At 38.2% G+C, this 16,642-nt stretch overlaps 1 protein-coding gene across 4 annotated transcripts in view; it reads right to left on the reverse strand.

The window, feature by feature from the left end:
* ARHGAP21 (Rho GTPase activating protein 21) overlaps positions 1-16,642 on the reverse strand; it is a 131,623-nt gene that overhangs the window by 14,031 nt on the left and 100,950 nt on the right. For 2 of the 4 annotated variants that reach the window (XM_060097727.1, XM_060097725.1), the window contains 7 exons: positions 14,111-14,269; positions 13,864-13,966; positions 11,674-11,710; positions 9,242-9,367; positions 3,410-3,694; positions 348-412; positions 132-268 (listed from right to left, as the gene is read on the reverse strand). In XM_060097727.1, the coding sequence (XP_059953710.1) occupies positions 132-268; positions 348-412; positions 3,410-3,694; positions 9,242-9,367; positions 11,674-11,710; positions 13,864-13,966; positions 14,111-14,269 (912 nt within the window). Of the gene's footprint in view, positions 1-131; positions 272-347; positions 413-3,409; positions 3,695-9,241; positions 9,368-11,673; positions 11,711-13,863; positions 13,967-14,110; positions 14,270-16,642 lie in introns of all 4 variants that reach the window. The other 2 variants (XM_060097726.1, XM_060097723.1) reach the window with 1 other exon arrangement.

Consider the following 16,642-nt stretch of genomic DNA (forward strand, 5'->3'; position numbering starts at 1 on the left):
AACATGAAAACACCTTTAAAATCCCAATTTTATTAAAAAAAAAATTTTTTTTTTTTTTACTTAAGTATAGTTGATTTACTACAAACCCAGTTTTAAATCCTAAATTTATCTAGGAATGCTGATATCAGTACCTTTAGTGAGAAGCTTCCTTTCTGACTCTTCCTTGGGGGAGTGTGGACTTTGAGTCCGAGGCTCTGCTTTAGCACCAAGTAGAGTCTGCCGGATGCTGAGACTCTGGCGAGGGGTCTTTGGCAACTGCTCTGCTTTGCTGCTGAAAGAAAGGAACATTTCTGACAATGTACGTATTTTACATCCCAATTAACCTGCAGGCATGGTGGGATTCTCACCTCATCAGACTGTTGTATTCTTTTATTCTTCGACTAATCAGATCCCTGTTAGTAACTCCAGTGTCCTACAGAATAAATAGAAGGTAAAATTAGAAAGTCAATTCTAAACTCCCTAAATAGGGATCCTACTCTTTTTGGGGGGCAGGGGGGAGCTCTATACTGTACTACTTTTCTTATTCAATACAGACTCCATGGAGTTGTTTTAAAAGCTCTATTCAAATCATGACCTAACATCACTAAGTGACAAATGTTCAAGTGCCTCCGCCACTGCCAAGAGTTTTCTGTTTATTTTCTGTACCCCAGCAACACCTAGACTAGTACCAGCAAGTAGCCAGTGTTCAAACCTACTGAATTGATCTGGCGTTTTTAATAAATGACTGGGAAGCAGTGAGCCAGTTTTTTCTCTAATACCAGAAAGAATGATCAGCGTTTCAAAATAATACAGTTGGATATAAGATGGAATACTGCCAAAATGTGTTAATGATTAATTGATAGGAACAGTGAGATTGAGGGTCAATTAGCATCAGAAGTGAAAGTTATATTATCAGAAGAGAAAAGCTCAAAACTGGTTTTTTAAACCTCAACAGGTTAACCTCAATAATATGCTACATGGGGCTTCCCTGGTGGTGCAGTGGTTGGGAGTCCGCCTGCCGATGCAGGGGACACGGGTTCGTGCCCCGGTCCGGGAAGATCCCACATGCCGCGGAGCAGCTGAGCCCGTGAGCCATGGCCACTAAGCCTGCGCGTCCGGAGCCTGTGCTCCGCAACGGGAGAGGCCACAACAGTGAGAGGCCCGCATACGGCAAAAAAAAATAAAAAAAAAAATAATAATATGCTACATGGAAAACTCAGAGTTGATCATAAGGAAATGATTTTTTTTTCCCTATTGGTTCCAATTATAAATTGACATGTGTCCGCAAGTATTTTTTTTACTTGTCTCGTTTTGGTCATAGTGAACGTTACAATTTACAAAGAATACAGGCTTTGTAAATTCTCAAATTCAAATTGATTCTTCTCATTTACCAACTGAAAGAGGATATGGTTAAGAGCTAGAATAAGACTGCTTGACAATTCTGAGCTATGTGACCCTGGGGAAATTACTTAACTTCTCTTTGCCACAAAGTTTCCTTGTTTGAAACATGGTGAGGATAATAAGAAGACATTCATATGGTTGCTGAGATTAACTGATATAAAATGCTTAAAAGAGTGACAGCCATATGGTATACGCTGGGTGAATTATTACTTTCTTAGCTATAAAACTCGATGAAAATACCCGTGTCTTAGAATCAGATGATAGTGATGATGCTATAATGGCTGACATGAAGTACATGTTCATGACCTACCAGGCACTGGGCTGCATTCTTCATAAGCATCACTTCATTCAATTCCTAAAAAAGCCCTATGTCTCAAAGACGAAGTCATCTACTGCCCAGCAGGACGCCTGGCATAGAGCAGGGGCTGACCAAACAGGAACTCCTTTGAACTGCTACTTAAAGCTAAAATCTACACCCAAGTTGTGATTCTCCCTGTTTACTTTGCCAAAACTCAGGTTTAATGTCTCTTTGTAGCAGTGGTTGTAGAAAAAGGGCTGTATTGATAGGGATCTGGTATTCGTTGTTCACGACAAACAAGGCAGGGTGTAAACTGTCAGATGAGAAAAAGTACAGGCATTTTCCTATGGTCTAAGTTTTCATGACTTGAATTGGATATAATGGAAATGACAGAATTCGAGAACATAATTTGCATAACTTCATGGTTAATGTAGGTGTTGCTGCATACTGTAATGGCACAGTAGGGGGAAAGAACCTTGTGGCGGTTTTTCTGTCGTAACAACAGGCACGCAAAGGAGAATAACGTCTAAGAAAAACTGTGTTGATGATAGGAAAAAGGCACCCTTGAGCAAAATCTAGACTTAATCATTGCTGAATCTGCTCTGTAAAGTTTACAGTTATGTACACTTAAAAAAAAAAAGCTTCACTTAAAAACAAAACTTCACTACTGAAACTTCTGCTGTAAAAAATAACTTGATGGTTGTGAGTCAGAAACTCTCCTTATTAAAAAGAAAAAGTGGCTTATAACATGATTTCTGATACTACAGGTTTTCTTAGAAACCAGTCACTGTATTGCAGGAGGCTGTATTATATTCTTTCCTGCATAATTTCATTAACAAGAATCATGCTATCAGTGTCTCTGCATTTACACAGCAATTTGTTTGGAGAAGCATTTTTACTGTAACTTAAGCCCACAACAACCCTGGTTTTGACACAAAGAAACAGATCTGGAATTATCCAGTCATAAAGGTAATGACCAGGACTAGGAACCTAGGTCTCTGCTCAGTGCTTCACTGCTTCTGAGAAAGTATGCAGAATATATGAATAATCTGTTTTTCTAGGTCAGTAATGGTGATTTTCCCAATAAGTGAAAATAATATAAAATAGGTACACTTGAGTTTTCCTTTTTCTTTGGCTGCGCTGTGTGGCTGGTGGAATCTTAGTTCCTCAAACAGGGATCGAACCTGTGTCCTTGGCAGTGAAAGCACGGAGTCCTAACCACTGAATGCCAGGGAAGTCCCTGAATTTTCCTTCTGATCAACTTTTTCTTTTCTTTAACTTATTTATTTCATTTATTTATTTTTGGCTGAGTTGGGTCTTTGTTGCTGTGTGCGGGCTTTCTCTACTTGCTGTGAACAGGGGCTACTCTTCGTTGTGCAGACGCTTCTCATTGCAGTGGCTTCTCTTGTCGTGGAGCACAGGCTCTAGGCACACGGGCTCAGTAGTTGGGGCTCATGGGCTCTAGAGCGCAGGCTCAGTAGCTGTGGTGCACGGGCTGAGCTGCTCCACGGCACGTGGGATCCTCCCGGACCAGGGCTCGAACCCGTGTGCCCTGCATTGGCAGGCAGATTCTTAACCACTGAGCCACCAGGGAAGCCCTGATCAACTATTTTTAAGTGAAGATAGCACATTATAATTTTTTAAAAATGATGTATCAGATTCTTTCAGTCTTCTTTAAAAAGAAAATGTTGTGACAGCGTCAGTTTTATCAACGTCATTTTGGACACTAACCTCCTCATTTAAGTTGCTGCTCTCCTGGATGCTCTTGATCCAGGCTAGCATGTCGTCCCTGTCTTCAGCCTGAAACAGGCACTCACAGTCGGATGTGGTGAGTCGAAAGACATTCTTCCTCTTGGTCTCGCTGTAAGAGATGTCTATTAAGCAAGCGTTAACACTGATGGGCTGTTCCTCTTCAGACGGAGTCGTCTGTTCTCGTTTATCTTTGTACAGGTACAGCGAATGGCCCCGAAGTACAACATACATCTGCTTCCATGGTCGAATACTTCCACCAACTCGCTGGAGAACATGAGACAGATCAGGCATACTCAACACTTGGCTAAATCTTAGTGACAGGACAGATGCATCTAGCAACACTGTTAACACGCTTAAATGTATACCCAATGTGGCAGGTGCCTGCTTTACGTCAATATATATTTGTTAGGGCAGGAAAGACAAAAAGTGTGGAACGTAAACCAAGTTGGGTAATGTATTCCTATCACAATCAAGGGCAATGAAATCTCAACTTTAATTGGGTTGAGAAAATAAAATGAACAAAGTTAATTAGGATAAGGCGAGTGTAGCAAAATACATACAAAATGCTAAGGGAATAGAAATTAAGGAAAAAGGTCAGTCAGAAAAATCCTTTGAGTGAAAGCGAGGCTTAAGACAAGTCTTAGATCACGCAAATGACAAACACTGAAAAAAGTAATCCCCAAAGGATATGTACACGTAATGAATTTAGTTAACAAAATTTATCAACTTTACGGTCAAGCAACAACATGCAAGATGGGTTTTCTAAAAAAAAAATTTGATACTCTTTTGACAGTATTAAAGTTTTCTTATAAATTTAGCTGCACAAATATTGTAGAAAATTTTCTGGTGAAGTTTTTCTTACACTGTTATCTACTTAATGAAGCATATATTGATAATGATATTCATTTAAATACCTCTATATTTATAAAATAAGGGGAAACAATAAAATTATTATAAAGGCAACTTGAAACTCTGCATGCCAGAAGGGAGTGGCAGAACATGTTTAAAGTGATGAAAGGGAAAAACCTACAACCAAGATTACTCTACTCAGCAAGGATCTCATTCAGATTCGACGGAAAAATTAAAATCTTTACAGACGAGCAGAAGTTAAGAGAATTCGGCACCACCAAACCATCTCTACAACAAATGCTAAAGGAACTTCTCTAGGCAGGAAACAAGAGAAGGAAAAGACTTACAATAACAAACCCAAAACAATTAAGAAAATGGTAATAGGAACATACATATTGATAACTACGTTAAATGTAAGTGGATTAAATGCTCCCACCAAAAGACATAGACTGGCTGAATGGATACAAAAACAATATCCATATATATGTTGTGTACAAGAGACCCACTTCAGACCTAGGTACACATACAGACTGAAAGTGAGGGGGTGGAAAAAGACATTCCATGCAAATGGAAATCAAAAAAAAACTGGAGTAGCAACTCTCATATCAGACAAAATAGACTTTAAAATAAAGACTATTACAAGAGACAAAGAAGGATACTACATGCTGATCAGGGGATCAATCCAAGAAAAAGATATAACAATTGTAAACATTTATGCACCCAACATAGGAGCACCTCAATACATAAGGCAAGTGCTAACAGCCATAAAAGGGGAAATCGACAGTAACACATTCATAGTAGGGGACTTTAACACCCCACTTTCACCAATGGACAGATCATCCAAAATGAAACAAAATTAAGGAAACAAAAGCTTTAAATGATACATTAAACAAGATGGACTTAATTGATATTTACAGGACATTCCATCCAAAAACAGCAGATTATACTTTTTTCTCCAGAGCTCATTGAAGATTCTCCAGGATAGATCATATCTTGGGTCACAAATCAAGCCTTGGTAAAGTTAAGAAAATTGAAATTGTACCAAGAATCTGTTCCGAGCACAACGCTATGAGACTAGGTATCAATTATAGGAAAAAATTTGTAAAAAATAAAAACACATGGAGGCTAAACAATACACTACTAAATAACCAAGAGATCACTGAAGAAATCAAAGAGGAAATCAAAAAATACCTAAAAACAAATGACAATGAAAACACGATGACCTAAAACCTATGGGACACAGCAAAAGCAGTCCTAAGAGGGAAGTTTATAGCAATACAATCTTACCTCAAGAAACAAGAAACAACACAAATAAAAAACCTAACCTTACACCTAAAGGAATTAGAGAAAGAAGAACAAAAAAACTGCAAAGTTAGCAGAAGAGAAGAAATCATAAAGATCAGATCAGAAATAAAAAGAAATGAAGGAAACAATAGCAAATATCAATAAAACTAAAAGCTGGTTCTTTGAGAAGATAAACAAAACTGATAAACCATTAGCCAGACTCATCAAGGAAAAAAGGGAGAAGACTCAAATCAACAGAATTAGAAATGATAAAGCAGAATTAACAACTGACACTGCAGAAATACAAAGGAGCATGATAGATTACTACAAACAACTATATGCCAATAAAATGGACAACCTGGAAGAAATGGACAAATTCTTAAAAAAGCACAACCTTCTGAGACTGAACCAGGAAGAAATAGAAAATACGAACAGACAAGCACTGAACACAAGCACTGAAATTGAAACTGTGATTAAAAATCTTCCAACAAACAAAAGCCCAGGACCAGATGGCTTCACAGGCAAATTCTATCAAAGATTTAGAGAAGAGCTAACACCTATCCTTCTCAGACTATTCCAAAATATAGCAGAGGGAGGAACACTGCCAAACTCATTCTACGAGGCCACCATCACCCTGATACCAAAACCAAAGATGTCACAAAAAAAGAAAACTACAGGCCAATATCTCTGATGAACATAGATGCAAAAATCCTCAGCAAAATACTAGCAAACAGAATCCAACAGCACATTAAAAGGATCATACACCATGATCAAATGGAGTTTATCCCAGGGATGCAAGGATTCAGTATATGCAAATCAATCAATGGGATAAACAATATTAACAGACTGAAGGAGAAAAACCATATGATCATCTCAATAGATGCAGAAAAAACTTTTGACAAAATTCAACATCCATTTATGATAAAAACTCTCCAGAAAGTAGGAACAGAGGGAACTTACCTCAACATAATAAAGGCTATATATGACAAATCCACAGCCAACATCATTCTCAATGGTGAAAAACTGAAACCATTTCCACTAAGATCAGGAACAAGACAAGGTTGCTCACTCTCACCACTCTTATTCAACATAGTTTTGGAAGTTTTAGCCACAGCAATCAGAGAAGAAAAAGAAATAAAAGGAATCCAAATCGGAAAAGAAGAAGTAAAACTGTCACTGTTTGCAGATGACATGATACTATACATAGAGAATCCTAAAGATGCTACCAGAAAACTACTAGAGCTAATCAATGAATTTGGTAAAGTAGCAGGACACAAAATTAATGCACAGAAATCTCTTGCATTCCTATATGCTACTGATGAAAAATCTGAAAGGGAAATTAAGGAAACACTCCCATTTACCATTGAAAAAAAAGAATAAAATACCTAGGAATAAACCTACCTAAGGAGACAAAAGACCTGTATGCAGAAAACTGTAAGACACTGATGAAAGAAATTAAGATGATACAAACAGATGGAGAGATATACCATATTCTTGGATTGGAAGAATCAACATTGTGAAAATGACTACAGTACCCAAAGCAATCTACAGATTCAATGCAATCCCTATCAAACTACCACTGGCATTTTTCACAGAACTAGAACAAAAAAGTTCACAATTTGTATGGAAACACAAAAGACCCCGAATAGCCAAAGCAATCTTGTGAAGGAAAAACGGAGCTGCAGGAATCAGGCTCCCTGACTTCAGACTATACTACAAAGCTACAGTAATCAACACAGTATGGTACTGGCAAAAAAAATAGAAATATAGATCAATGGAACAGGATAGAAAGCCCAGAGATAAACCCACGCCCATATGGTCACCTTATCTTTGATAAACGATGCAAGAATATACAATGGAGAAAAGACAGCCTCTTCAATAAGTGGTGCTGGGAAAACTGGACAGCTACATGTAAAAGAATGAAATTAAAACACTCCCTAACACCATACACAAAAATAAACTCAAAATGTATTAAAGACCTAAATGTAGGGCCAGACACTATAAAATTCTTAGAGGAAAACATAGGCAGAACACTCCATGACATAAATCACAGCAAGATCCTTTTTGACCCACCTCCTAGAGAAATGGAAATAAAAACAAAAATAAACAAATGGGACCTAATGAAACTTAAAAGCTTTTGCATAGCAAAGGAAACCTTAAACAAGATGAAAAGACAATCCTCAGAATGGGAGAAAATATTTGCGAACGAAGCAACTGACAAAGGATTCATCTCCAAAATATATAAGCAGCTCAATATCAAAAAAAGCCAAACAACCCAATCCAAAAATGGGCATAAGACCTAAATAGACATTTCTCCAGAGAAGATATACAGATTGTCAACAAACACATGAAAGGATGCTCAACATCACTAATCATTAGAGAAATGCAAGTCAAAACTACAATGAGGTATCACCTCACACCAGTCAGAATGGCCATCATCAAAAAATCTACAAACAAGAAATGCTGGAGAGGGTGTGGAGAAAAGGGAACTCTCTTGCACTGTTAGTGGGAATGTAAATTGATACAGCCACTATGGAGAACAGTATGGAGTTTCCTCAAAAATCTAAAAATAGAACTAGCATACGACCTAGCAATCCCACTACTTGGCATATACCCTGAGGAAACCATAATTCAAAAAGAGTCATGTACCACAATGTTCATCGTAGCTCTATTTGTAATAGCCAGGACATGGAAGCAACCTAAGTGTCCACTGACAGATGAATGGATGAAGAAGATGTGGCACATATATACAATGGAATAATACTCAGCCGTAAAAAGAAATGAAACTGAGTTATTTGTAGTGAGGTGGATGGACCTAGAGACTATCATACAGAGTGAAGCAAGTCATGAAGAGAAAAACAAATACCATATGCTAACACATACATATGGAATCTTAAAAAAAAAAGTGGTTCTGAAGAACCTAGGGACAGGACAGGAATAAAGACACAGAAGTAGACAATGGACTTGAGGATATGGGGAGCGGGAAGGGAAAGCTGTGACAAAGCGAGAGAGAGGCATGGACATATATACACTACCAAATGTAAAACAGATAGCTAGTGGGAAGCAGCCGCATAGCACAGGGACATCAGCTCGGTGCTTTGTGACCACCTGGAGGGGGGATAGGGAGGGTGAGAGGGAGACACAAGAGAGAGGAGATATGGGGATATATGTATATGTATAGCTGATTCACTTTGTTCTACAGCAGAAACTAACACACCATTGTAAAGGAATTATACTCCAATAAAGATGTTGAAAAAAAAAACTCAAAAAAAAAAAAGGCAACTTGAGTAAACTGGGAGATACTGAATAAAAATTTTAAAATTATTAATATGGAGAACTGCCGGTCCCTAAAGTACTACTCTGTAATAATCCATTCGTAATAAACTACTTAATAAGAAAAGCAGAGTTCCTTCTTAAATACTCTGATGTCTCTTTTACATTGACAAGATGTAAGACAACATATTCCACATGTAATTGATATAAAGGATGAAAAAGGTATAAAATTAAAGCTCTGCTTAGAATTAGTAAAAATGATTTTTCCTTTATGTAGAAAAAGATATTATAAATGTTTTCCACTCTTTATTCTGGATATTTTGCCATTTTATGTATAGAGACTTAATGCTTTATTTTTCAGGGCCTGCATTTCACACGCTCACAATAGCTGAGAAAACACACTACCTTGCCCCTATCGGTGATAAGTGGCCTGAAATGAAGCCACCCTTCCTTGGCAGCATCGCTGAAAACCTCTGAGGAAGAATCTTTCCGGGATCCAGAATCTTCTGATGACTTTTGGCTGTCTGTGATCTATAGAAAAGGCCAAAGAAAACATAGCAAAATGTCAGCTTTTTTCTTTATAAGTATTTGCATGTTGAAATTGTTTTGCTGAAAAAGTCTTTTACTAAATCTCCCAAACGAGAGGCTATTTTTGAAAAACCCTAACTTTATCAATTACATTAGAAAAATTTCTGGTTTTGCTTTTTAAAAAAATGTGTATTGACCACCATCATTTTTAAAGTCACCTGAAGGAATTTTTTTAACCACTAAAAAATAATAGAAATAGTATAATTTACCTACTCTCAAGAGCTCACATTTTAGTGGGAAAAGGCAAAGAAGAAAGAAAAATAAAACAAGAAAATGATCAGATTGTGATTCGTGTCATTCGGAGAATGAAACAGGGAGATGCAGTAAGGAACAACAGAGCAGCAGCTATAAACTGGTGGTGCTGAGGTGAGACCTCTCTGCAGAAAGAACATGTGAGATGAAATTTGGAGAAAACATTTTAAAAAGAGGCAACCACGAAAGATCAGGGGAAAGAAAAATTCAACGAGAATATATAGCTACTGAATGTACATTCATTGTTATCATTTTTTTTTTGGCCACATCAAGGCATGTGGGATCTTAGCTCCCCAACCAGGGATGGAACCCAGGGTCCAGAGTCCTAACCACTGGACCCCGAGGGCATTCCCTCACTGTTATCATTTTAAATGTTCACTTTTCCACAGGAGTAAGAGAAACAGCTAGTTATAGATTGTTCAGGGTACTTCAGGCTGTGGCAGGAGTGTGCAGGAGGCCATGAAGTGATGAATCAGAGGAGTAACATCATCTGATCATACAGCTGAAAGGTCGCTCTGCTTGCTACCTGGAGAACGAAGTTGAAAGGGAAACCATGAAAGGAGGTGGTACTGTGGGAATCCAGGTGAGGGACGGTGGCAGCTGGGACTAAAGTTGTGAAAGTGAAGACAGAGAGGAAGGTAAACGTTCAGGGTATGTCCTGGAGGTAGAGCGGACACCATTTGAAAGGGAAAATAAGAAACAAGCTTCATTCCTAGACCTGGCGCTTGAACAAGTGGGTAAATTGAAGTGGACTTAGACAGATGGGGGAAAAGGAGGGATACACATGTCTGGGGGGTCACTGAGGTCTACTTAGTCATGGAAACCTTGAATTGCTTGTAAAACACCCAAATGGAGATGGTGCAGGGCAGGAGCCCACATGAGCCTCGGTTTGGGGAAGAAGTCAAGGCTGGCAATGTACACGCGGGGAGATCTCTGGGTAGGAGCATCGAGGAAATGAGGGTAGGTGGAGAGGAAAGGGGAGTCAGAACCAGCTCTAGACTCTCCAACATTTTAAATATTATGCAGAGGCAGAAATGGAAACCAGCAGAAGAAAGTGTTTCAGAAAGTAAGTGGGAAATTATGTTGGATACTCCTGAAAGGTCAAATAAGTGAAAAATCCAAGCAGCCAGTTGTTCTGCAACCTGAGTGTCACTGGTAACCTTGGCCTGAACAGTGTCATTCTGATGCGTGTGGGGTGAGAAAGATGTGACGTGGGAAAGTAGAAACTACCGACAATTTTTTTCCCAAAGAATTTTGCTATGAAAAATGGAAGAGTAAATCGGAGCAGTAAACAGAGGGGGACGTGGATTCGAGGAAGGTTTTTCTTTTAAATACAGGAAATCATAGAACATGCTTCTATATGATGGTGACTGAGCCAATGGAAAGAGTGATTATGCGGAAGAGAGAGGGGTCTTGAGAAAGTGAAAAGTGATGGAATCCAAAGCAGAAACGTGGGTGTTTGTGCTTAATAGGATAATGTGCCACGTAAAAAAATACTTATTAAGATAAGGGTAAGGAAGGCAGAAAGTGTGGGTATAAATGACGGTCCTGGTATTTTTGGAGAAAGTAAAATAAGGAAATTCCTGTCTAACAGCTTTTATTGTTTCATTGAGGGAAAGGCATGAGGGAAGGATAAACAAGAGAGGACAGGGCGGATTGTATTGGGGGGAACTGGGGGGAGGCAGGAAATAATAATGTTGAGGATAGAAAAAAAACATACTGCTGGGCAGTTAAATATTTGTCCATAAACTTACAAAATAAGAAAAATCAGCACAATGTATGTAAACTGCTATATATTTGATGAATATGTTTCGAAATCACAACTTAGAGTGATATTTTCCAAATGCACTTGAAAGTTATAGAATAGGAGGTTATGATATTTAAATATGAAATACCTAATGGATAAAAGAAATAATTCTCTATGAAGAGCTAAAGTAAATTCAGGTAAATAGAAACATTTATCATTTACCGAAATTTTAAAAATAATGAATACCTACCTTGATTCCCTTCAGGCTAGATACATGCTTAAAGGACCTGTTGAAAAAGAAGTATTTGCAGTAAATGCATAAAAAATACCTTAAAGATGTAAAAGTAATTTGACTATTACAACTACCCTTTCATTAATAAGCTGACATTTCATCGTCACCATGTTAAATGATCAGAGTTTGATGCAAATGAGGAAAAACAGCTAGTTTTATAAGTACTTAAACTTTCGATTCCATGATAGAAGTTTTCTTAAACTGTAACTTAAAACCATCTCTGAATAAAAGGTGAGATTTTCTTATCCTTTTTTTTTATATCAAGGAAAAAGCTACTCAGACTAGACATTAGGCTTTATGTTATTATTTACCCACAGGTGTAATGCTCTATTAAGGATTTTCACACTGTCAATAATGACTGGTCAGTGGTCGCCATCAGCGGTCAGATAGAGACAGGCACTTCCACACTTGTCCAGCTTGTGGACACGCGGCAGCAAGTGCATTATCAGGGCTGGTCATGGCCGCCACTCTTCCCTCAGACCATATTCTGGATGTTTCAGTACAGAGAACAGCAGCTGCCACTGAATAAGCTTAGGGCTTCGGAGGACAGGCTCACATTAATTATTCAAAAACAATTTAAACTTATGGGACAAACTTGTTTTGTTGTTGTTTTAATTCAAAGTTCATTAAGGAACTTAGGATTTTAAGGTGTGATTGAAGATGGCGCTGTCCTCTCCTCTCAGAGCCCCCCAACCCCCAACAAGGCAACCAGAAATAGATATGCAAACTCATCTTCGACAACATCAGGAGACGCCTGTAATCTAAACTACAGCATATGAAGAAGTGGGGTTAAATGAAGTGAAGTAAAAAGTGGATACGGGGAGAGAGGGCGCCAGTGCTTACACGTCTCAAACAAAACTGCAGAGCGCTGTTCTCTGAGAGATCAAAACCAAGCTTCCCTTGTTGGAACAACAGGAAAGGGGGTACCAGTGACAGGAGCCTCACTGATCACCAAGGAGCGTCAGGGGAGGTGAGGATGAAGGAGGAAACACACGGTCCTGCCATCTTTGCAGGAAGCACTGTGTAGCTGGGGTAAGGTGAAGGCAACTCTGAAATGTGGCTGTTTACTGATACCTTTTAATGAGGGAGAGTAAAGGCTAAAATGGCTCACACATCCCACCCTGCATCATTAGAAAAATCCCTGCTAGCCATTGCCACTGCCCTTGGCCACACCTCACACAGACTCCCCTTAGGCAGCTAGTTAAGGAGGAATAAATTGGAGAGCAACTGACAATAGATATTAAAGTAAAAAATACACATACCCTTTGATGTAACAATCCTTTTTCCAACTGTACTCACTCACATATATGCTAAATGAACTATGTACAAATATAGGCACCGAAGGATTATTTATTGTAGCGTAAGATTTGATCAATCTAAATGTCTGTTAGAATACAGAATACCAGTTAAATATATTATGATATAACTACTCAGTGGAAAATTAAACAATCATGAAAAGGAATAAGCCAGGCATACATGCACTGAATGCTCTCCAAGGTAAGTGTGTACAGCACCTATCATTTGTTTATAAACACAATTAGAGCACACACAAACGTATACAAGCGTACGTAAATGTGTGCATGATTTTATGCACAGAATAGCTCTGGAATTATACAAAATGATAGCATAGTTACATCTGAGAGTAGAACTGGGTGACTGAAGGTCTAAAGCAGAAGTAATTATTTAATATATATATTTTTATATGTATTTTGTATTATGTTTGTGTATTACTGATTTTTAAACATTAATTTTTTAAGAAATTCAATTGAATGTATTATCATGTCACAACTTTGATTTTTTTTTCTTTTTTTTTTTTTTTTGCGGTACGTGGGCCTCTCACTGCCGTGGCCTCTCCCGTTGTGGAGCACAGGCTCCAGACGTGCAGGCCCAGCGGCCACGGCTCACGGGCCCAGCCGCTCCGCGGTATGTGGGATCCTCCCGGACCGGGGCACGAACCCGTGTCCCCTGCATCGGCAGGCAGACTCTCAACCACTGTGCCACCAGGAAAGCCCGCAACTTTGATTTTTTATTTGCATAATGTCACAAAGTTAGAAAATATAAAAGGCATCAGTAAATTCAGTATTTACATGTCAAGGTCATACTGAGCACCCACTAACAAGTATTTAAGATAACACGCTTGAGACTTACAGTTTTGCATCTTCTCTGTAATCATCCAGGCCCTCATCATATGATTTTGATCGTTCTGTCTTTGAGCTAGGCTGGGCATCCAGGCTAGGAGGTCCAACAGATTCTGCAATCAAAACCTAACATTTAGACATGCGCAAGTGGTTTCCAGATTCTTTTTAAATGGCGAGGAGATCACGGGGTGTCACAGTATTCTAAATGGAAAACTGAGAACGTAAGACAGTTCACATAACTGCTCCTTGAAACGTACCCTGGTCATGGGAGAGCTGACGTCGAATTAAAGGAGCTGAAGTTGTGAGGCTGGGAGGGGCCGCTGCTATGGAGGGTATCTGGGAGGTGGAAGCAGAGATGACGGCAGAGGCGGGGATGTGTGGGATATCGTGATCGATGCTGGGGCTAGTGGGCTCATCTGTAAGGTGAGAGGAAATAGGTATCATCAGTAATGATAAAATAATACAACAGTAATCAGTATTCATTATTGAAAGAACCACCGGGAATGTGTCACAGTTACTTGGCTGCATTTCTGCAGGTTCATGGGTCAGACAAGTTAACTAGAGGTTGTAAGATTTCATGGGTTTGTGTGTATGTGAGGGGCGCATGTGTATGAAAGATGACCCAGCTTGCCAGCTGACAAATGCTGGAAGTACTAATTTCAAGGAATCCAACATTTACCTTAAAAGAAATTAATAAATATTAGGCACCGATGGTCACAAATCCATCTTCAGAACGATTTATTTTAGCACACAGAATAAGCCAGCTGTTAGGAATGGAAAGACTGAGCAGGGGAGAGGTCAAAGGACTTGCCTTGTTGGACTCTGTGAAAGCCACTTAATTCCTCTGGGTATTAAATTCATTCCCTATAAAGAAATTGGACTAGGATTATCAGGAAGGGTCACTTCTAGCTCAAGGGGACTACAACAATAAATCCACAAAAGGGATAAAAGTATCTGTTTAATTTATGTAAGAATATAAAATACTTTTGGGCTTTCATAAGCCAAGGATTTTTTAGGGGGCTTTTGAGGTTTGCATTTATTTTAAAAACTGACAGATCTGGCTGAGAGTGTAGTCACTATTGGATCTCTTTTCAACATTAAAGGAACTAGCTGAAAATCCAGAAAGTCTGCTTTAGGGATACAATTCTATAATTTTTATAAGTGCGAAGTTTAAAAAAATTTTATTTCCCTAAGGAAATAAGCATAGTATTCTATAAGGTGTGCTACAGATCAATTTGAAATATTTTGGGATAAAAGCCAACTACCAAAAGGAAGATAAATGAAAATCTAAAATTATTCTGTGGTGAGCAGTTTTGTTAAACTTGGAACACAGAAATTTATCTAGTAAGAAGATGCCAATTCAAACTTGGGGAATCTGAGCTAAGAAAAGGGAATATTAAATGCAGAATTATTATTTAGTCACCCAATCACCCAGTCCCAGTTATCTGAAAGGGTAACTTTCAGATAGCTAAATTTACCTATAGAGACACTGTAATCCAGCTATATCCTACAAAACTTCTAAATTGGTTTCAAATGCCAGGGCCAGCACAGCTACACCAATCAAATTCAATTTTATTTAGGCTAATCCTAATTAAGTACACACATACTGGCCAACTTTGGGGTGAGAAGAACAAGAAGTATTAAAAGTACGGCAAAAAAGAGGGGAGAACGAATTTGAGAGGAACTCGATGTGGGTAATACAGCTGGTTTCTTTATATTAATAGTTATGAGTAGTAAAAAGAAACATAGAAAATCAGGATTGGAGAATATACCTTAATACCTGCTACTATAGAACAAATTACTTAGGAACTCATTACTCGTTTTGTGTTTACTTGTGAAAGACATTGAAATTTATTTTCAGGACTTACTATGAAGCTTTACAAGAGCACGATGTGTGGGAGTGGGCATAAACAAATTACTGCTAATGACTGATATTCCTAATTTAAAAACAAAGTCGTTTATTTTCTTCATTTTTCTAAGTCTATGTGACCCCAAAGGAATATTAGATATTAAATGTGTAACAAAATGTTGGAAAATTTTCCTTTTGCAAGATGTTTCATTAGCTCTGTATTACACAGATAACTAAGTAAATAAATTGGCTCCATTCTGTGATATTTTGGGAATAAAGCCAAGGCACCTATTTATTTATTTATTTATTTATTTATTTTGCATTGGTTATAATGTTTTCAAGTAAGAAAAATAACTATTAAATTCACAGACTATTAAAGACCCTGTAGTGTGACGATACAACAGCAAGCCTTAATTCTTTTCTTCCTTTTAATTTAAATGTTCCATAAAGTAGCATAGAGTATAGACCAACATTCTCCAAAGTGTGTTTTATGGTATACTAAACTGAAATACTCTAAATGAAAGAAAGGATTCATGGTCAAATACTTCTGAGACAAATTGTACTATATCCTGTCTAGAAAATTCACGATATATAGGAGCATGTTAATGACGCTGAGAGTTCTATGGTGAAGACAGACAAAACTTCTTTAACTTTCAAAACCCAGCATTTCTCAATTTATTTCATCACTAAACTTTTTTGTTTTTCCCCCTTTATCAAATGGAATTAGTGTTCCTAGAAAATACTTTGAGAAACATTGCAAATAGTCTCTTTTAGTCCGTTTCAATGCTGAAGTCTATCCCAGTAAAACACATATTTTAAAAAATAGCTAGATTGGGGCTTCCCTGGTGGCGCAGTGGTTGAGAGTCCTCCTGCCAATGCAGGGGACACGGGTTCGTGCCCCGGTCTGGGAAGATCCCACATGCCGCGGAGCGGCTGGGCC

The sequence above is a fragment of the Mesoplodon densirostris genome, chromosome 4 (assembly GCF_025265405.1).
Source record: "Mesoplodon densirostris isolate mMesDen1 chromosome 4, mMesDen1 primary haplotype, whole genome shotgun sequence".
In the NCBI taxonomy this organism is placed as follows: Eukaryota; Metazoa; Chordata; class Mammalia; order Artiodactyla; family Ziphiidae; genus Mesoplodon; species Mesoplodon densirostris.